The sequence below is a fragment of the Pipistrellus kuhlii genome, unplaced genomic scaffold (assembly GCF_014108245.1).
Source record: "Pipistrellus kuhlii isolate mPipKuh1 unplaced genomic scaffold, mPipKuh1.p scaffold_m20_p_16, whole genome shotgun sequence".
In the NCBI taxonomy this organism is placed as follows: domain Eukaryota; kingdom Metazoa; phylum Chordata; class Mammalia; order Chiroptera; family Vespertilionidae; genus Pipistrellus; species Pipistrellus kuhlii.
Genome location: NW_023425471.1, coordinates 7,612,800 through 7,633,897, shown reverse-complemented (window position 1 = coordinate 7,633,897; position 21,098 = coordinate 7,612,800). Strand labels below are relative to the sequence as shown.

The 21,098-nt window shown below is 46.7% G+C and overlaps 1 protein-coding gene across 1 annotated transcript; it reads left to right on the top strand.

The window, feature by feature from the left end:
- Window positions 1-15,774: 15,774 nt before the first annotated feature.
- Window positions 15,775-19,071, top strand: KLHL34 (kelch like family member 34). The gene has a single exon (XM_036439753.2). It carries the CDS (start codon window positions 16,351-16,353, stop codon window positions 18,307-18,309), a length of 1,959 nt encoding a protein of 652 aa, XP_036295646.1. The 5' UTR covers window positions 15,775-16,350; the 3' UTR covers window positions 18,310-19,071.
- The last annotated feature ends 2,027 nt before the right edge of the window (window positions 19,072-21,098 follow it).

The following is a 21,098-nucleotide window of genomic DNA, read 5'->3' as shown; positions in this document are numbered from 1 at the left end:
TTCCTTGATGTTACCCTTTAAATTATTATATTCCACACACTTTTCCTAAGCCATGCTTTTCTTCTCTTTTATGATGCTATTTGTCTTTAAAGTGCCAAGCCATACCTTTGTGAGGTAAGGAAGGTTCCAGAAGGAGAGAAAGCTGTGGCCTCCAATATGTGGAAGGACACTTTACCTGATTGGGTGAGAAAGATGTGTGTGTGTGTGGGGGGGGGGGGGGGGGTGGAGTGGGTAGGGGGAGAATGGCCGGGAAATAAGTGCCCCTCACCCCAGGCCAGTGGTTGGCAAACTCATTAGTCAACAGAGCCAAATATCAACAGGAGGACAACAGTTGATATTTCTTTTGAGAGCCAAATATTTTAAAGTTCTTCTAATGCCACTTCTTCAAAATAGACTCGCCCAGGCCGGGGTATTTTGTAGAAGAGCCACACTCAAGGAGCCAAAGAGCCGCATGTGGCTCAAGAGCCACTGTTTGCTGACCACGGCCCTAGGGAATTGTCCCCATTCTACCACAGCATGCGAAGGGCCAGTCGTAGTGGTGGTAAGGTGGCTGGAACTGGAGGCTTCGGTGACAATGGGAGAAGGTGGGAAGCACAGGACCTGGGACAGGAGCACCAGGAATATCAGCAAACTAACCCGGGAGGAATTCGGGAAGGTCAGTTAAAAGACCTCACAGGTCAGCCACCAAAGGATAGGATGAGGAGGCTGGAAACCACCAGTGAGAAAAAAAAAAATACACCCACCCGACACTGAAAGTGGGGAAAGAGAGGTGTTAGGTGGTGTGAAGTACTAGCAGCCTCATTGTTCATAGTAAGAAATCAATTCTGCCTAAAAGTGGAAATGGTTGTTAAAAAACCCAACTCCAACAAATGAATGATAGTTTTAGAATCTTTTTTCTTAAATTCAGGAGTCTCAGGTAATAATAGCATGTGGTGAAGACATATTGATTAGGAATTAGTTTCACTTCAATGTATCTCTTTTCCTGTGGTATTCAAGTAAACTTAAAAGCAACCTTTTAATTAAAATAACATTTAACTCTTTTATGAAGAAATAGCATTTTCTTAAAATCTTACCTATCTGTGGATGTCTATCTATCTACTAATCCATGTTTTTGTGCTAGCCTCGGTCCTTGTCTGGAACTCACCTGATGTCAGTGAGCATTGCCTCTGGATGGTGTTTTGTGGGTGAATGTCAACTTCCTTAACTTTATGATTTTCTAAACTACAATATTTGAATTTTTCAAAATAAACATGTATTACGTTGACAAATATAATACAAGGAGACTACTCTTTTAGGCAAGAAAAAGTAAGAGGGGAGAGGGAAGAGGGGAGAGGGAAGAAGGGAGAGGGGGAGACAGATATCCCGGAAGTACAATATATTAACAGTTAATTCTGTGTGTATACATGTGGACAATTTTTACTTTGTCCTTTACACTTTGTTTAGTTTATTAGTAAAGGCTCCAAAACAGTGTTTGTGTGTGTATGTGTTGTCAAGGACATGGACACTTTTTCTCCCAAAGGACAATCGTGAATAGCAGGACCAGTATTAAGAGAGGCATTGTAAAACGTTTTTTCTTTGCAAAAACCATCATAACGAGAAGCTGGGGATGAATCCATGGCACAGTCTCCTTTAAACTATTCATGCAGAATCCGGAGGGAGTTTATGGGTAAGGTTTATGGGACAGGGGTGTAAATAATGAACTGCTCACGTGTTGCTTCTCGTGGGTGGGTCACGTGCTGGGTGCCCCACTCAAAATGCTTCCCCTGGCAAGCAGGTGGCCGCCTGGGTATTAACCCAGCGAGGCTCCAAGGACGTGAGCATATTGACTTAGAACTGATCATGTGGACGTGCTTCTATTTACCTGGGAAAATGCAGCGGCCTTCGGTTTTGTTATTACACTTACCCTTTGAGGTTCATACCTACAAAACTTGCAGATGTAAGCCTTGTGTAAATTTTAAATCCTCCTCTTGTAAAAACTAAGTAAATGTCAGCTCTGAAGTTTCTGCTATTATCACAGTTTCTTTGGAGAAGTGCTAAGCTTATCATAAAAGGAATTCCTGTGAGAAGAAACACCCATCTCTGTATTTTTTTGAAAAGCCACTGAAGGCTGTGAGGGGATTTGGGGCTTCAACAGATTTTAGTGTGTAACAATTGAGAAAAGCCCCTGTGCACTTTTCCAGTTTAACACGTTGTTGGAGAGTAGGAATTTTTGAGCACTGCTGAGGCCGTGGACTAGGCCACAGATGGAGTTGTCGGTGCTGACACCAGGCCAGGCCTTGAGATAGGGTCTCATGGCCCCTTCCCAGCACGTTGGCCTTCTTTCACAGAACACTGCCAACTTTCTGAAGAACACGATGACCCTGTAAACAACATGATCATCAATGGCATGATCCTGACATTACTTAGGAAAAACTGTTTTGTCTTGGCTTGCTTGTTCTGCAAAAATAGGATGTAGTCAATGTGCTTAAAAGTGGTCCTGCACAAAGGCTGCTCTCTGGTCTCTGTTTGTGGAGAAAGGCAGAGCAGTCAGCCAGCCGGCAATTAAAAGCTCCCTAAATTTTAATTTGGTCTGGACTCCAGTGGTCGTTCACTCATGTTCGCTCCACAACAACATCACTTCACTATGGAAGAAATCAGTTAATAAATAAAATACACAGAAGAAACAGAACATTATTTTGGAAGATCCCAAGACTCAAATCAGGGAAAGAGAAGATTCATGATAGTTGAACAAGGGTTGACTCAATGACCACAATGGTTTGGCAATTTATACTATCACCAGGAGAGACCATCAAGAAGCTGGGATGAGTCTCAAAGCCCATCACTGGTGTCAGCCAATCAGAATGGTGGAGCTGGAAGAGACTTCAGCTGCAAATGAAGGGAAGACTTTGGACAAGCTGTCCTCTAGTCAAAGCCTTATGGTAAATCTTCCATATAATGGGTGGTGAGTTTCCAAAGAAGAGGAATAGTACTTAACTTCCTATCTGGTGGAGGAAACTGGTTGTGGCAATTCAGACACCTAGCAATTTTGAGAAACTCAGTCTCAGCTCTAAATACATCAAAAACCAGTGAAGCAAGACCCATTTGGATGGTTCTGGAGTCTGATTTCCTCCCTACTTGCAGGAGATAACAGACAACCTGGCTCAATCAGTTTAGTTATCTCAATGAATGGACAGGCTGATAGCAGCTACTGGGTCTGAAGGCTTCCTCTTTCTTACAAGGCTCTCATCTACCCAGGAAGCTTCCACTGTGTTACATCACTGAATGTCCCCCCGGCCTCCTGACCTTAGAAATACAGTATGTGGGGCATCCTGGGGAGGGAAGGCCCCTCACTGCTGGAATGCTGGCCATGGTAAGCACTGAGATAATGCAAGTTTGGGGGCGGACTGCACTTGCTTTGCTTCTCTTCTTTGATACCTTTTCCCTCAATAAACACTGTTTTGTTTTGTTTTATTATACCATGTGTCACTAACAGTGTGTATTCTGACAATAGTTAGGAACTTGATTTTTATTTTTAGAGATTCATCTCCCAGTATATTTACTCATACCGTGAAGCAAATGGTGCTTCTTCAAGTGTACAGCAATGCTCCATGTTCCCATCTAACAAAGCTCACTTCAATTTACAACCAGACTGATGTTGCACTGGATGTGTGATCCAAGTAAAGCTGGTCAATGATGACCATGAGCAACCTCAGGACTTAGAGCTTTCAAAGCTGTGTTTCTTTTATCAGTACATTCCCAGGCTAGTTGCTCACAAAAAATATGATCAGACTTTCCAAAAATCTAATCAAAGGAACTGTCCCTAAATCTTATAGTTACATTTTCTTTCTGATTTGTTACAGCCATATAAAGGCAATATTCTTTGTTATTATTGATTATATATTGAATATCATTTATAATTTTCTCCCCAAATAAAAACAATACTTGTCATTGTAGAGGATTTGGTATACATAGAAAAGTACAAAGAGAAAAATATCCCCTGTAATACTAGTACTCCCTAGATAGAGATAAACACTCTTTTAATTTGAATGTATATCCTTCTAGTCTTTCCCCCTTAGCTTTTCCAGTGTGTGCAGATTTAATTAGAATCTGTATCGTTAAAAGGCCTGTGGTCATGATGCTGTTACAGCGTCATGACCAAACAACCGGTCACCAACAGCATGGAGCACCTCTTGTGGGCTGGGACTCATGCAGGGCTGGCGGGCTCGCGAGACGGAGACAGGGCCTGAGGAAGGCGTCACAATCAAACCACTGGTCACCGGGTGATGCATGGAACACCTCTGGCAGACTGGGACTTGTGGCTAACAAGGCGAGGTGGGACTGGTGGGGGCGGGGAGGGGAGCTGCGTGGTGAAGAGGACGTGGGACAGGGGCAGGGAGCACGGCACAGGTTCCCAGGTGGTGAGTGGAGGTACTCCTGCTACAGGGGGGAGGAGCGGGGGCACACGTCACCAGCAGTGGTGTGGGAAGGTGGCACGGGGCACCGGGAGTGTCCACAGAGCGTGTGAGGTGTTGCGGGGTGGACATGGCTCTGATGGCACATGATTTAATCGTGCTATCTGGGCCTCTAGTATACTATAATTATTTTTTTGTAGCCTGATTCTTTCATTTGATAATAATGTATTATGAGCATTTTCCACATCATTAAACATTCTTCTTAAATAATTTTAAAGATTGTCTTGCTAACTAGCATTTGGATCATTTTGAATTTCACATGTTTGAAAATATTTTTATAAATAATCTGATATTAATCCTCCTTGTATATAAATATTTTATACTCATCTGATTATCTACCTCAATCAAATTCCTAGATATAGAATTCTTGGTAAATGGGTCTGAGTAAGTCTCAGGAAGACCAATTATTTCCCCTTTGTAGATGCTTTTTGTTGCCTTCCTGGATACTTGAGTTTTTTTTTATTTTTTTTATTTCAAAGTTCAAAAGCTTAAAAAGGAGAATATACTTCAGTGTTGAATGTTCTGTATTATATTTTCCAGAATGAAATGTAAACTTTAAATCAGTATATTAATTTACTTTAGTATTTCAGGGAGATTTTCTTGTATAATATTGATGAACATACCCTCTTTTATTAGTGGGCTTCTCTATTTCAGGGACATCAATTAACCTTATATTATACTAGATCATCATTATTTGTCTTCCACATATATTCACTTCTTTTTAAGTATCTTCAACTCCTATCTTTTCATCTATATTCCTGTGATTATCCCAAGTATAGCTCTATAGCCATAATTAGGTTTAGCTAATAACTCTATGAATATTTAAAAATATAAGAAAGGCTGAAACCGGTTTGACTTAGTGGATAGAACATCGGCCTGTGGACTGAAGGGTCCAAGGTTCGATTTCGGTCAAGGGCATGTACCTTGGTTGCGGGCACATCCCCTGTGAGGGGTGTGCAGGAGGCAGCTGATCGATGTTTCTCTCTCATCAATGTTTCTAGCTCTCTATCCCTCTCTCTTCCTCTCTGTAAAAAATCAATAAAATATATTTTTTAAAAGTATAAGAATATCCATAGTCCTATACAGATTAAAAATATAGATGAGAACAAAGTTACCTAGTTCACCTAGTCATGATTACTGATAATATCTTGGCTCATATCCTTTCAGACTTACCTTTGCTATCAAAGCACACTTCATTTTATACCTAACTTTAAAAAATGTGTTCTTTCTAATCTAGAAATTTCATTCATGGCCTGTACTCTGTGGAATTAATCACACAGTATTTCAAAGAGGTTTGTACAAAAATACTCCATTCAGCTTAATTTATAAAAGTGAAAACCTGGACATAATCTGAATGTATTAGAAGAGGACTTGTTAAACTTCGCTTTCTTCAGATAAATAACACCACACAAATATTATAACGCATGCCTACATTTACATACTTTTACTTGGAAATATCCCCATAACATATGATTACGTGAACATTTTGTCTTCAAAATAGCATGTGATGTGATCTCACCCATACAAAATTTTTAAATTCAAAATCCACATGAATATGTATATTCTACATTAAGTGACAGCCACCAGTGATGGTGGTAGTTGTTACAGAATGGAAGAACTTTCAGGTATTTCTGCTTTTGTCATTATTTCTATCTGCTGGCAGTCGGACATCCCTCTTGCTATGTGGGACCACTGGCTCCTAACTGCTCACCTGCCTGCCTGTCTGATCGCCCCTAACCACTCTGCCTGCCAGCCTGCTCTCTCCCTACTGCCCGCCCCTGCCAGCGTGCTCATCCCCAAATTCCCCACCTCCGGCCTGATCACCCCCAACTGCCCTTCCCTCCTGGCCTGATCACCCCTACTGCCTCTGCCTTGGCCCTGCCACTATAGCTTTGTCTGGGCAGTGGCCATGGAGCCAGCAGGGGTGACCAAGGAAGCCAAGCCTTCCACCTGCTCCAGCCAGCTCTGTGGCTCCTCTGGCTGGTGCCGCCATCTTTGTTGCATCAATTTGCATATTCCCTCCTTACTGGCTGTGAGCACTACCATCTTTATCGTGAAGTGACGCTTAGTTTGCATACTACTCTTTTATTAGATAGGATGAGTCAACTGTAAGAAATATTCTGTGTCCATAAGGACAGGAAGATGGCTATCTCCTGCACAATCCTTAATTTGAACACTGACACTGTCATTACCAGGCCACCACAGCTTTGTGCGCACTCTCCAATTAGCAGTCACAAGCTTATATGTTGTACTCCATTTACAATGTCAAGTTGTAAAAACTAATGTTTAATGTCTATTAAACATCTGTACTGCACAAGCTCACTCTCCAAGGATTCGTGAGTGCAGAAAAAGACATTTAGCAAAATTCCTTTGTGCTGTTTATTTTAATCTCAGAATATGATTGCAAGGATAACTTCACTTGTTATTTTTCCTGTTACAGCACTTCCCAGCACACTGCAGAATGATACTCGTTCTGGAACCCTGAGTTCCAGGCCCCACTCTGCCCTTAAGTAACTACCCTGTTTCTCTGAAAATAAGACAGTGTCTTATATTAATTTTTTTCTCCCAAATTTGCGCTAGGTCTTATTTTCAGGGGATGTCTTATCTTTCCATGCACTAGGTCTTATTTTCAGAGGATGTCTTATTTTCAGGGAAACATGGTATGAGTACTTTTGAGCAAACGTTATGAAGGGAGATCCTGGGTAAAATCCCGTCACAGGGCATGTACCAATTGATTCCTCCCATGTAATGATTTCCCCCCCCCTTCCTTCAGGAACATAAATTAGTAATGAATGGTGGCTTACAAAGTTAGTATATTGTACCAATCAATCCTTGCTGTTAAATACCATAGTTCAAGGGGCACTCTGTGCTTTTCTGTAGGATGCTTGCATATTTTCATGGAGGGAGAACAAACAATATAGGTAAACACCTGAAAGAAAGTCATTTTTCTAGGTCCTTGTATATTTCCCTAAGGTATTTAGGGTACCTATCTATGTTTATTATTTATAATGCACCAAGTGCTATTATGAATTAACACACTTCTCTCCTATGTACTTCTAGGATGAGAAAGCTGAAACCGAGAAACCACATAATTGTCACATGTTAAATGGCTTGAGAATGGTAGGATCAGGATTCGAACCTGAACACGTCCCCAGAACTCACACTTTTAACACTGTACTAAATTTAGCATTTCTTTCTGCAGCGGGGTGAATTGCTGATGGAGCCAATTGGTTACTAGGCTCCGAGGAATGAGAGAGACCAACGAAGAAGACAGGGACAGACTGGGTTGAGAGAGAATGAGCAGGGCAGGTCCATGCAGTCTCCTTAAGTCTTATTTGGATAGGACTGTGCCCAGAGCTTGCCATCCTTCAGTAGTGTTGTCTACAGTGTCCACCTAAGGGGTGGGGTTTGGGGGATGCTGGTTGATTCTAGTGGGTGGACAGAGAAGGAGTGAAAGTGAGTAGATTTCAACCTCCCTCAGAGCACCTATCAACTTGGTCTTGTGATTTGTCTATGTACTGAGCTTTGGGCATTGGAGGGAGCAGTGTTCCTGCGTCACCAGTGCTTAGCCATGCTCACTGCTTAATGGGCAGCATGTTTGCCCAGCATTTGCGTCAAGCATTATCTGGGTAAAATATGTCTGATCCGCATGATATCATCAATAGCTGGCATTGCTGGGATCACAGATATACCTGTCCAGCATTCTCCTGGAGCGGGAATGCTAGGGTCTTAGAGCCTGCCGAGATGTAAGATGTCACTGACCTTCTGTTAATCTTAGGTGGGCATAGCAGATGCGGTGGGTGCCATACCCACATCCCTTGGCTCCTTTTACTATTTTTGTACCCACTTCCTTCTGGTGGGGGACCCTCATCCCCAAGAACCAACACCTGTATATTCCTGCCAGTGGCCTGCCCCTGGCTCCTGTGCTTATGCAAAGACAGAGCTGGAGCCACCCTCACGGGTAGCTCTTGACCAATGACTTACAGTCCAGGAGAAGCAACACTGTGCTCCTGATGGGGACAGCTCTGAGGTGTGACCTTCACTGTCCCGAGAGCTCCCTGAGGACCAAGCCTAATATACCCTCTATGGGCTCTGCTGGCTACTGCACCCCCTGCTTGGCTTCCTTCCTTTTCCAGTCCCCTTCACTTCTACCTCAGTGGGTTTCCCTGCAATAAAAGCTCAGTCCATTTCTAAGTTGGCCCTCGTGCTTACTTTCTGTCATATTCCCACAGCTCTTCTGCCCAGTACAGGCTCTGTCAGTCAGGGACTTATATATAAAAACTAGAGGCCCAGTGCATGAAATTTGTGCATGGGTAGGGTCCCTAGTGGCTGCTGGCTGTTGGCTGGGGCCTCCCTTCACACCTGCCTTGGCCTGGCACCATCCGCCCACCTACTTCACCATCCTGCCACAGTCCCATTTTCATCTGGTCTCATCGTCCTCCACTGCTGCCTGTTGCCAGTGCCATGTCACAAATGCCTGCCATGTTCCGCGCCGCCCCCTGGTGGTCAAAGCACCTGCCACTCTGGGTCGGTCAAATTCCCACCTTTTATTATATAGGACTAGAGGCTCGATGCACAAAATTTGTGCAAGAGTAGGCCTTCGCAGCCTTGGCCCTCACCTTTGCTGCCCGGCCCTTGCAGCCTCAGCTTTGTCCAGAAGGTCTTCTGGATGGTCATTCCGCTGTTCAGCCATTCGGTTGATTTGTATATTACACTTTTATTATTAGAGATGCCTTGAAGCTTCCTCTGGTATGAAAGGAGGGGCCTAAGACATGGTCAGGGAACAAGTAGGGATGTGTGTATTTTCCACTTCTATTTCCCAAGGAAGTTTTAGCCAGACCAATCAGGCAAGAAAAAGAAATATAAGGCATCCAAACTGAAGTAATCCATGTTGACATGAACTTATATATAGAAAACCTAAAGATTTTACACATATGCACACAATTGTGCGTGCACACACACACAAATTATAAATGCATCCACCAAAATTGCAAGGTACAAAATCAGCAGGCAAAAACCAGTTTCATGTCTATACAATACTAACAAATAATCCAAAAAAGGAAATTAACAAAAACAATTTCACTTGTGACAGCACCAAAAAAAATAAAATACTTAGGAATTAACCAAGTTGGAGAAAGATTTGTACACTGAAAACTATAAAACTCTGCTGAAAGAAATTAAAACACATGCAAATAACATCATGTTTTCATAGATCAGAAGACTTATTATTATTAAAATGACTATATTACCCAAAGCCATCTACAGATTCAATGTAATCCCTACCAAAATCTCAGTGATGCTTTCTGGAGAAATAGGATCACCTTGGAGGGCTTGGTAACATATGCAAGGTTAGACCTCCTGATTCAGCAGGAGGTCAGAGGCTGGGCCTGAAATTCACATCTTTAACCTATTCCCAGGTGTGGTCTAAGAACCTACATTTTTAAATATCTGAGGATATGTTTTTTGATATTTTTTTGAGAGACACACACACGCACAGAGAAACATTGATGTGAGAGAAACATCAATAGGTTTCCTTTTTTGGATTATTTGTTGGTATTGTATAGACATGAAACTGGTTTTTGCCTGCTGATTTTGTACCTTGCAATTTTGGTGGATGCATTTATAATTTGTGTGTGTGTGCACGCACAATTGTGTGCATATGTGTAAAATCAATTGGAGGCATCAATAGGTTGTCTCCAATATGCGCCCTGACCAGGAATCACACTCACAACATAAATATGTGCCCTGACTTGGAATCAAGCCCACAACCTTTCAGTGCATGGGATGATGCTCCAACCAATTGAGTCACCAGCCAGGGAAGAACCTGAATTTTAACCAGCTCTGGTGCTGGTTGTCTCCAAGCACATGATCAGAACCATGGATGGCTCATCACATCTCTTGCTGAGAATGTTATTAGCGTTCCTGACTGCCTCTTTGAAAACCTAGTCAAGTGCAAAGCTCAGTGGCAGCCAAATCCTAGCAGGCCACATGCATGAACACAGGTGAAAGGGGGACCTTGCGTGTGAGCTGTTGCAGGGTGAAGAAATGAACTCAAGGCCATCCCATATAGGAAGAAGAAATATTAGAAGAAAAAAAACAACCAGCTGGGCAGAGGTGGGGATGGAAGGTGGGGTGGACTGCAATAGTGGGCAGCCACCGACCTGAGGTAGGGAGCACGACACCAAAGAACCAGATGGACCCCACAGAACAAAGATTTCAGGTAAAGCTCACATTTAGGTGGCACCTGCAAATGGGACTTCAGGTGCCAATGACTTTGAGCTGTGGCGTGCTGGGTTTGGAAGGACCCTGAAGTTCAATTAGTTCTCCACAAGAGCCCTGAGATCCTCAAGGGGTGGAGGGGAGACGATGGGCCCTGACAAGAGTGAGACTGTGGCAGGATGGTGGAGCAGGCAAGCGGGTGGTCCCAGGCCAAGGTGGGTGTGAAGGGAGGCCCTGGCCGGCAGCCAGCAGCCTCTAGAGACCCTCTCTGTGCACGAATTTCATGCACTGGGCCTCTAGCATCAGGCTGTCCTGCCTTGCAGGCCCCTCCATGCTACTGGGCACACACAGCTATCCATGCAGCCATCTGTTTTGTTCTGTACATGTCTGCAAGTGGGTGAGGGATGGCTTTTGAGGGCCGTAATATGTGCCATCCTTTCTGAAAAACCTGCTAGCCGTGTCTTGGGCTGGGTTCCCCAGAGGCAGGCAGGGGTTCCTTCCAGACGAGGATTCCTGTGAAATTCATTTATCAGAAAGTGTTCCCGGAAAAGATAGGTGTGTGAAGGGGCTTAGACCGGGAAGGGGGTCAGGTAAGTGTGTGAGACCAAGGTCCTATAGAAGGTGACTCTGGCTCAATCTCACAGGGTAGCACCTGTAAAGGGAACTGCCACCCTGCTGCTCAGGTGTTGGTCCAGGGTAGCCCCGGAAGATGTAAACTGGTGGTGCTTTTGTTTTTAGTTCATATCTGTAGGCAAGGTGGGCTCCAGGGGCTCAACGGTGTCTGCCCATAAGGGGACGTTGGTGCTGTCTGCCAGGAGCGTAAGCAGCTGGGATAGATTTACAAGTTGGGTTCTGACAGTCTGCTCAACTGTGTCATTTTGTACAGGTTTCCTAGCTTTTCCAAGCCTTGGCTAACCCTTCTATGGCTTGGCACATTCTACTTCTACATTTTCTTTCAAGACTCTACATTGCTCGAAGTTCCTTATTTGTGCTGTGGCCAAATTTCTCTTCGTTACTTCTACCTCCTACTCCTGGTCTGCCCTCTGTGGCCACGAGATCACTGTCCACTTCTGAAAGTTTAAACTAGTGATCTTTTAACCCCAGGCGTCCTTTTCTCTTAGCCCAAAATCTCCAGCCCCTTCACCCGCTCCCCATGGGAGAAAGCATTTTCGGTCCCTATCCACCTCTGGCTGGCCTCTCTGGGCATTCCCTGGTTTATTCACGAGCCTCTTAAAACGTGGCATCCAGACAGAAAATTGGGGCTGCAGTTGGAAATATTCTGATCTGAATATCCAATCAAATGCTGTTTGCAAAAATGTGTTGGTTATCGAGTCATCAGCTTCAGTGACCCGCTGTTAATAACACCCTCTTGTGGGGATATTCTTGTTAAGGTGACCAGTCATGTGACATGGGGCAGAGGCCACTACCTTTTCCTGTCTAAGTCTTTGACCTCTGATCTTTTGGGGCTAGTGGGCTTCCTCATTTTTTTGGGGGGAAATGTTGACAGCACACCCATACCAAGTCATTACTGAGAATAGCGAATTCAGGATATAGCAGAAATTACTAACAATCCTCTGTCTCACTTTTGAGTGCATCAGAACCACCAGGAGGGCTGCTCAGTTTCTGAAGAGATAGGTTTGAAGTGGGGCCAAGAACTTAAAGTTCCTAAGAGATTCCCAGATGATACTGCAAGGGACCACTGAGGACCACTGCTCTATTACATTTCCTGGATGCTTGGTGTTATGAGTGTTCAGAAGGTTTTAGCCAAAGTAGGTAGAAGAAGGAAAAAGACATCTGTTTTGTGTACCTGTGCCAAGAGCAGTCATGTATATATAATCTAAGTTTAATAGCGGTATGGATGTAGAGTCAGTATCCTCCTTGTAAAAATAATAAAATGACACCCAGGATTTAAGTCACTTAAAGTCACATGAGGCAGATCTGAAATTGGAGCCCAGGTCTGTCTGACCCCAAAGCCTAGATGACCTTTCTTACTCGCCACACTGCTCTTTAAGCCATCGCCTATGCCAGAATGTCAAAATCACTCATGATTAAAACACACACACACGCGCACACACACACACACACACTCGCCTTGAAACCCTTTTGCTTGAATTGTATGTCATAAACATACATTTCACATACATGCAAAAAAAAGGTTTTGGAAGAGGGTAAATATAACATGAAATTTGTTTTCTAATGTATATGTTATTGTTTGTAATAATATTTCACAGCCTTACCAGGATGTGTCTTCCACCCCAGCTGTGCAAAGGGAAGAAAGAGAACCAGAGAAGGAAGTACATGTCCCAATCAAGTTCCTCTTACTAACCCCTTACTCCTCTCACCCATGTTGCCTTTTCCTATTTCGGTTCAATTCAACGTTAGTCATGCCAAAGACCATGAGAGGGACTGGAGATACAAAGGCCAAGAAACAACCCCTGCCCTCAAGGGCTTGATAGTCTAAAGGGGGAGGGCAACTCCTAAAGATCATTTTCAACCTAATGATCAGATCCTGTGACATGTGCACATCACCACGTGTTCAGGTTGGATTGCACGGTCTGCTTCTAGAAGGCCCAACTTAACACACACACACACACACACACACACACACACACACACCTACCACAACAACTGAAAAATCACACACTGAAATGTTATTTAACATATTTATGTTGCACAGAAATTAAAGAATTTATACTTTCCATAAACATTACTCAAAGGTTAGGAATGTTCTTGGATGAATTTAAATTTTCTAAACAAGACTATGTAAACACATCCAATATGAGAATTTCTCCCCTTAACACAGTTCATCATATCATCACATCCCAATTTTGTGTTCCTTGCTGACCCAACATGCCAAAATGGCATGTTGGGTCAGCAAGGAACACAAAATTGGGATGTAAAATTGGATTGTTGATGGCGAGAGTTTAAAGTCTTCCCCCAGCATTTCATTCTCAAATGTGACATTTTGGATTTAACTGAATGCATGCCGATGGGCAGGTCTGCTCCAATTTGGGTTAAAAATACGCTGTTTAAATATTGATAGCTGTATCTAAACTCTATCACTCTGAAATTCGGCTTAAATAAATCGTGCTGCACTATTTTTATCATACACGAGATCACATAATGTGGTGGGCAGGGAGCAATGGATACAGGTCCAGACTTCGGAACTCAATATCCAAGTCACCCCGACAAACTGTCCTCCCTCTGGGGCTCATTTGTCACATTTATTTAGAAAGAAAAACAAGAAATTGTGGCATAAAGGGAGAGGGTTTGGCTAAAGGATCTCAAAGATTCTTTCTAGCAAATTTCTATTAGGTTGAGGAAAGGCCATTTAATTTCACCATTTAGATAGGTCTGTGCACAGTGAATCATATTGGTATTTTATTTTTGAAATACAACTTTTAGTACTTAAAAAGGAAAAATCAACCATAAACCTATCTGAGCGCTAACATTAGTAATCGGAGCACTTTTAGCCTCTGGAATTTGAAGCAAGCCCTTAACCGGAGCCCCCAACTTGCATTTTATAATTTGGATATTTTTAAGTCACAAAGTAGTTCCATATTTGACAAGGAAGCAAAATGCTTCTACTAATATCTTTATGCACTTCCAGGATTATTTCTTTTTAAAAAAAATATATTTTATTGATTTTTTTATAGAGAGGAGGAGAGAGGGATAGAGAGCTAGAAACATCGATGAGAGAGAAACATCAACCAGCTGCCTCTTGCACACCCCCTACCAGGGATGTGCCCGCAACCAAGGTACATGCCCTTGACCGGAATCGAACCTGGGACCTTTCAGTCCGCAGACCGATGCTCTACCACTGAGCCAAACCGGTTTCGGCTAGGATTATTTCTAATTAGAGACCTTGTAAGTACTAATGCGTATCAGGTAAATAGTGATAACATTTTATCCATCCTTGTGTTGTTTTTTCCCTATGAAACAGAACCCCAGCTGTTAGAAACGCAAGTTAATACCCTCAAAAGGTTCCCAGATGGCCGGAGGGGTTGCATTACAAAATAGAAAAATTCATTCGAGATGAAATAAAAACACAGAGTAGCCTCCACACCAGCCAAGGAAAGTGATAGCGATTATTTACGTATTTAAGAGCAGAATGAAGGAGACGGGAGAAATGTTTTCCTAATGTCTCAAGGTTGGGGTGGTCTTAGCCATCCCTTCTCTGCTGGGTGCATCTTATAAAAATCACTTCATGGAGGAGGGGGCGGGGGCTAGGAAACTCCAGCCTCTCCGGAGCTTAGCAGCGTTCCTGTCCATCATCTCATCATGGCCTTGAAGATGGAACAGGCGGCAGTAATTAGACCAGAGCCTGGAAAACCAAGGAGAGAAGCTGATTTATTCAGGAATCGTTTTCTTAAAGCGAGTGGTCATTCGAAGGCAGACAACTCAAGTCAGCTATAATTTCCTTGTCCACTCTGTCAAGGGATGGGTCGGGCAGGGTCCGAGAAAAGGAAGCATGGAGGGAAGCCGGGATGGGAGCAAATCCCATGCAAAATGTGAGACCAGCAGGAAAAGCATTGAGCCTTGCAAACTGAGTGCAGGTGAGGGGCAAGCTGAGTGCAGGTGAGGGTTACCTAGCGCCGCCAGCTGGGAGCTCAGATTCCTCCGGGCGGGGTTCCCGCCAGCGGCTCCTCTGAGCACCCTGGGCTCCAGGGTGTCAACTCGCAAAATCGCCTCTTAATCCTCGCTCTTGCCGGATGAAAGCACAAACTTGGGAGCCAGAGGCTTCCTTCCCGGACACCGCGGGGTGGACGCTCCTCCAGCCCAGCGGGCCGCCCCTCCCCATAGGGACCCTGGATGGCCTGAGCCTCTCCCGTGAGAGCTTCTCCTATACCCCCAGCCGAGATCCAGGGACCCCTGGAGATCAGAGGCTCTGGGAGCAGCGGGGGAGAGGTCCCGGGGAAGAGGTCCTGGGCCCGGCCGCTTCCTCCCGGATCCCCGGCTCTCTCGGTCCGCGGCCAGCAGCCCGGGCGCGGGGCGGGGGGCGGGGGAGGCCGCGGCCGCGCTATTCTTGTCGTGATGAGCTACCGGCCTGTTATGAGCAGCACCCAATCACGCCTCCGACTGGCCGCGCTGACCCGCACCCCCCTCCTCCCTAATCCCCTAGGCTTTGATTTGATCCTCTGCGCGGAACAGGCTCCCCACCACCCCCTGCCCCCGCCCCATAGCCAGTTGTCCCCTGCCCTCTCAGATGCCCGCAGAACCGGTCCTCTTCATCCGCCCTCGGGAGGTCAGAGCCCTCGTCTCGTACTCCCGGACGCCCCGAGGCGGGCAACATCCGCGCATCGGAGCCGTCGGAGGTCCGGTACCCCCGGGAGCAGGTCCGCTCGCAGCAAGGCCCTTCCAGGTGATGGTGCGCGGCAGCTGCGGCCCCCGGCGCGCAGGTGTGGGCTCCCCAACCCGGGCCGGCGTGGGGGCTTTGGGCAATGCCCTGGCAGCCTGGGAAGCCGCGCAAGCCGACCCCTGCACCTCCGGGAACCCTCCGCGCCCCCCACCACTAGGGGCTTCTGGAAGCCGGTCTGGACCCAATTGGCTCTGAGAGGGATCGGGGAAGATCTACGAATCTGGATGAAGGATTTAAGGATTTAAGCTGAGCAGGACAAACTTGGGCCCCTGAGGCTCGCTGGTGGGGCCCCAGGATGCCCCAGCCCCCACCCCGGGCACCATGAGCTACTTCCTGTCTTACTGCAAAGCGCATGGCGGCGCGCTGCTCACCGGCTACCAGGCCCTGCGCGCCGAGGGCTTCTTGTGCGACGTGACCTTGGAGGCCCAGGGCAGCGAGTTCCCGGTGCACCGGTCCCTGCTGGCCTGCTCCAGCGACTACTTCAGGGCCCTGTTCAAGAGTCACACGCGGGAGTCCCAGGCGCGCGTGATCCACCTGCACGTGCCCTCGGCGGCCGCCCTGCAGCGCCTGCTGGACTTCATCTACACTGCCTGGCTGCCGCTCTCCCTGGACACCGTGGAGGACACGCTGGAGGCCGCCAGCTACCTGCAGGTCCCCGGGGCCCTGGCGCTGTGCGGCCGCTACCTGGAGCGCCTGCTGGCGCCGGACAACTGCTGCTTCGCGGCCAACGTGGCCGCGCGCTTCGGCCTGGCGTCCACCCTGGCCGCGGCCGAGCGCTACATCGCGCGCTACCTGCGCCAGCTGCTGGCCCGGGGCGCAGGCCCCACGGGGCTGCTGGAGCTCAACCCCGGGTCCCTGAGGGCCGTGCTGGGGGCCCCTGACCTGGCGCGGGTGCCCGAGGCCCGGCTGCTGGGCCTGGCGCTGGCCTGGCTGCGCCAGGAGCCCGCGGCCGAGCGCCAGGCCCACTGTGCCGCGCTGCTGGAGCGCGTCCGCTTCGGCCTGGTCCCCGCAGACGCGCTGCGGCCCCTGTACTCGGGCTCTGGCCTGGCACTGCCCACCCGGGTCAAAGGCCTCATCATCCAGGCGCTCACGTACCATTCCACGCCCTCCCGCCAGCCGCTGCTGCAGGGCGAGCAGACCAGCGTGCGGAGTCCGCAGACCCGCATCCTCCTGGTCGGGGGGCGCCGGGCGCGGGAGGCGGTGACCGAAGAGGTCATGGTCATGGTCATGGTCCCCCGAGGGGCGGCCAGGGGTAGGGCAGCCGCAGTGGAACCAGAGGAGGAGGAGGAAGAGCAGGCGGAGGAGGCAGAGGAGGAGGAGTGGGAGCTCACCCAGGATGTGGTGGCCTTCGACGTGTACAACCACCGCTGGCACAGCCTCACGCGGCTCCCCGCGCCGCTTGTGGGGCACAGCGTGTGCACGATCGGCAACTTCCTGTTCGTCCTGGGCGGGGAGAGCCCTTCCGGTGGAGGGGCCTCCTCCCCGAAGGCCGACGGCCCGCGGGAGGTCACGGCCCTCGTGCACCGTTATGACCCGCGCTTCCACACTTGGACAGCGGTGCCCGCGATGCGGGAGGCGCGGGCACATTTCTGGTGCGGCGCGGCGGGCGGGGGGCTGCTGGCCGTCGGGGGTCTGGGCGCGGGCGGCGAGGCGTTGGCCTCGGTGGAGATGTACGACCTGCGCCGGGACCGCTGGACCCAGGCCGCGGCGCTGCCGCGGGCCCTGCACGGCCACGCGGGGGTCGTGGGGGACCTCGGGATCGTGTACATCTCCGGGGGCAAGGCGGGGAGGGGCGAGGGCGGCGCGAGCAGCTTGAGGGACGTGTACTCCCTGGGCCCCGGGAACCGGGCCTGGAGCAAGAGGGCGCCCATGGGCACGGCCCGCTTCGGGCATCATATGGCCGCGCTCCGGGGCGCCGTGTTCGCCTTCCTGGGGCACTACGAGCCCTTCTCGGAGATCGAGCGTTACGACCCCGGCGCCGATCAGTGGACTCGGCTGCGGCCGCTGCCCTATGATCGCTTCTGCTACGGGCTGGCGGTGGTGGAGGAGACGGCGCTGCTGCTGGGCGGCGTCAAGTGGCGGGACTCGCGCCAGGTGCCCACCCGCAACGTGGTGGGCTATGACCTCGACCTTGACCGCTGGGAGGACATCGACTGCGCGCTGCCCTGGGCCTGGAGCGGCCTGCAGTGCGCGGTGCTGCAGCTCCCTGAGGGTGCTGATGATGAGACAGAGGGAGAGGCTGGAGATGCTCCAGATTTAGTGTCAGGCTTAAGGGGTTAGTGCCATCTCAGATCCAAGGAGGAGGAGGTTGTGTCGGAGCAGGTTTACTGAGCCACGAGTGGGCTTTTCCTAAGGATGGGACTCTGGACACTGAGTGGCATCTGAAGGTTCAGGAGGCAAAAGGGGGTTTGGCCAAAGAGGAGCAGTTCCCTTTAAGCTGAGAAGGGGAGACAGGAGACGTCATAATGAAGGGCATGTGAACCAGCTTCAGGGAGCTAGTGATTTCTCGAAATTCTCATGATGCTGGGCCAGGGATGGGCTTTCCGAACTAAAATATGATCCTATTTGTCTTCTCTTAGTTAAGGGTTTTCCTGGGTGCTAACTAGTGATTACATTTGTGCCTAACAGATTGCCAAAAAAGGGGACTATAAGAAGACCCAGAAAATAATTATAAAGGCTGTAATAGTCCAAGAAAATGGCATTATCTGAATGAACAGTGAAGGGAAAGTGCCTTGGTTAAATAGGGAGAAATATGATTTTATGGTCTAGAACCCTGGTTCTGCTCTAGTTTCATATAAACATGGAACTGAGAGGGGAAAATGATCTCTAAGAAAGCACCTTTTATTTTATTTTTTATAGAAACAACCTGGCTTACTTGTTTTCTGTCCTTCATCCTTACTTACCCCTTGCCTGCCTTTGTGCTGAATTTAGGCAGTTCATTGCTTTTAAGTTTTATTTCAGCAACACTTAGCCATAATAATCAGACTCCTTGGTTAAGTGGAACATCTAACAAAAACGAAACTTTTATTTCTTTCATCCTTTTTAAATATATATTTTATTGATTTTTCACAGAGAGGAAGAGAGAGGGATAGAGAGTCAGAAACACTGATGAGAGAGAATCATCAATCAGTTGCCTCTTGCACACCCCCTACTGGGGATGTGCCCGCAACCAAGGTACATGCCCTTGACCGGAATCGAACCTGGGACCCTTCATCCCCAGGCCGATGCTCTATCCACTGAGCCAAACCAGTTTTGGCTCTTTCATCCTTTTTAAATGTTCATTCTGAAGACATGCTGTAGGTTATGTTTTAAAAATACAATTTATTTTTGTGCCCCCTCGCCCCACCTAATTTCCCCAAAGACTCACAGAGAAAGAAAGAGGAGTAGGTGACATGTCCCAGTTTGCATCAAGGAAACGGGAAACCAGCTTGATTCTACAGGGGTTCAGAGAAGATGCTTGCATATGGAACAGATACTTCTGGCTTGTACCACCGGTGAAGTGGCAAAGTCAGAACTCATAACTGGGGATGGGGGAGAAGAAGTTGGGGGAAGGAAGGGCTGGTGGCTGTATGATTGCAAGACAAAGAAATATGGCGAGGACTCTGAATAAAGCAGGTGCCTTATAAGGATTCAGTAAGAGCTGAATTTATTTGACTTCAGTTTACAGCGCTGCCTCTCTCCTAGATTTGAAACTAATGCAATAAAATGTACAGAGATATAGTGTTAAAAGGTCTCTTTCATGCTAGGCTAGCCACAAGTCTTTGAAAATTCATTAGTTGAATTTTACCATGGAAAACAACACAGCTGACTTTACATAAGGAAAAGCTGCTTTGTAGCAACACAGCTAGTCTTTCCATCAACTGCTTGCTGTCTACAGGGCACACCATGGCCCCTGTATTTGTGACACATCCATCAGGTACAGATATTTTTAAGCGAATGTACACATTTAGTCTAGTAAACATCAACAAGTCTAAATACCTGTAACAAGCACACTTCATTTTAGGACAAGAGGTTTTTTTGTTTGTTTGTTTTACATATACAAAATCCCACAAATGTGTGTCAATATCCATGCAGTAAATAAATGTTTTTACAAAGAGGTTTTTTAAATGATAAAAATATTACACTGGACCCAAAATTCCATACAAACATGAATACGTGATTTCTCATCCATTTTGACTAAATATAGATAGGATTACTGAAAATGTGCTGAAGAAAGGCCACTTTCCTGTACAGTTGTGCAAAGTCTGCAAAACGATAGTGATTCCATGGTGGTTTCAAAAGCAAAGAAAAACGATCCCCGCTGTGGAGTTGTTTTTTTTTTTTTTTTTTTTTTTTTTTTTTAACTTTTTCCTCGACAGCAAAAAAAATAAAAAAATAAAAAAAAATATTCACTGGCATATATCTGAACTCTTAGAGATGAAAGTACATTCACTGAGCTGGACAGGCAACAGTAGAAAGCTGATTAGAAGTAGAGTTTAGGATATAGAAAAGGAGGTTTCCTTTCTCCTCCCGAAAAAACAGCAAATTGGGACTTGTACGTTATGCAGCCAGACACTAAAAAGCAGCACAGTCACTGTCATGCTGGGATCACTTTTAAAAAACGAGATGCTCAGTAAGTGGAAATATATGAGGAGGACGTTTTCATAGACTTCATCCACTTTATAGAACAATTCACGAAGCCAGGAGAAAGCTCTAGAAATTGTTTCTCTCATATAATGCAAGGTAAAAGAACTCTGAATGGCCATCATCCTCTTGCTCCTCGGGAGAGAGGTACAGTTTTATTTTGCAATATTGTTTTCTATATTATAACACACATCCACCTGTAATTACACATATTTTATTTCCCTGCCTGAAGTAGAACTCCATAAGTTTCATCAGTGGGCTAGTGGGAAAATTGGAAATGAACTGGATAGTTGGTTAATTTCCGTTTAGACCTTGTAGTTTTTTTTTTGTTTTTTTTTTGTTTTTTGTTTTTTAAGAGTTGCAGTTTAAAAGCACGAGTTTGGGCCGAGATTTTGTATATATACCTGTTAGCTGCCTTTCTGGGTGAGTTAAGTGTGTTTTAAAAA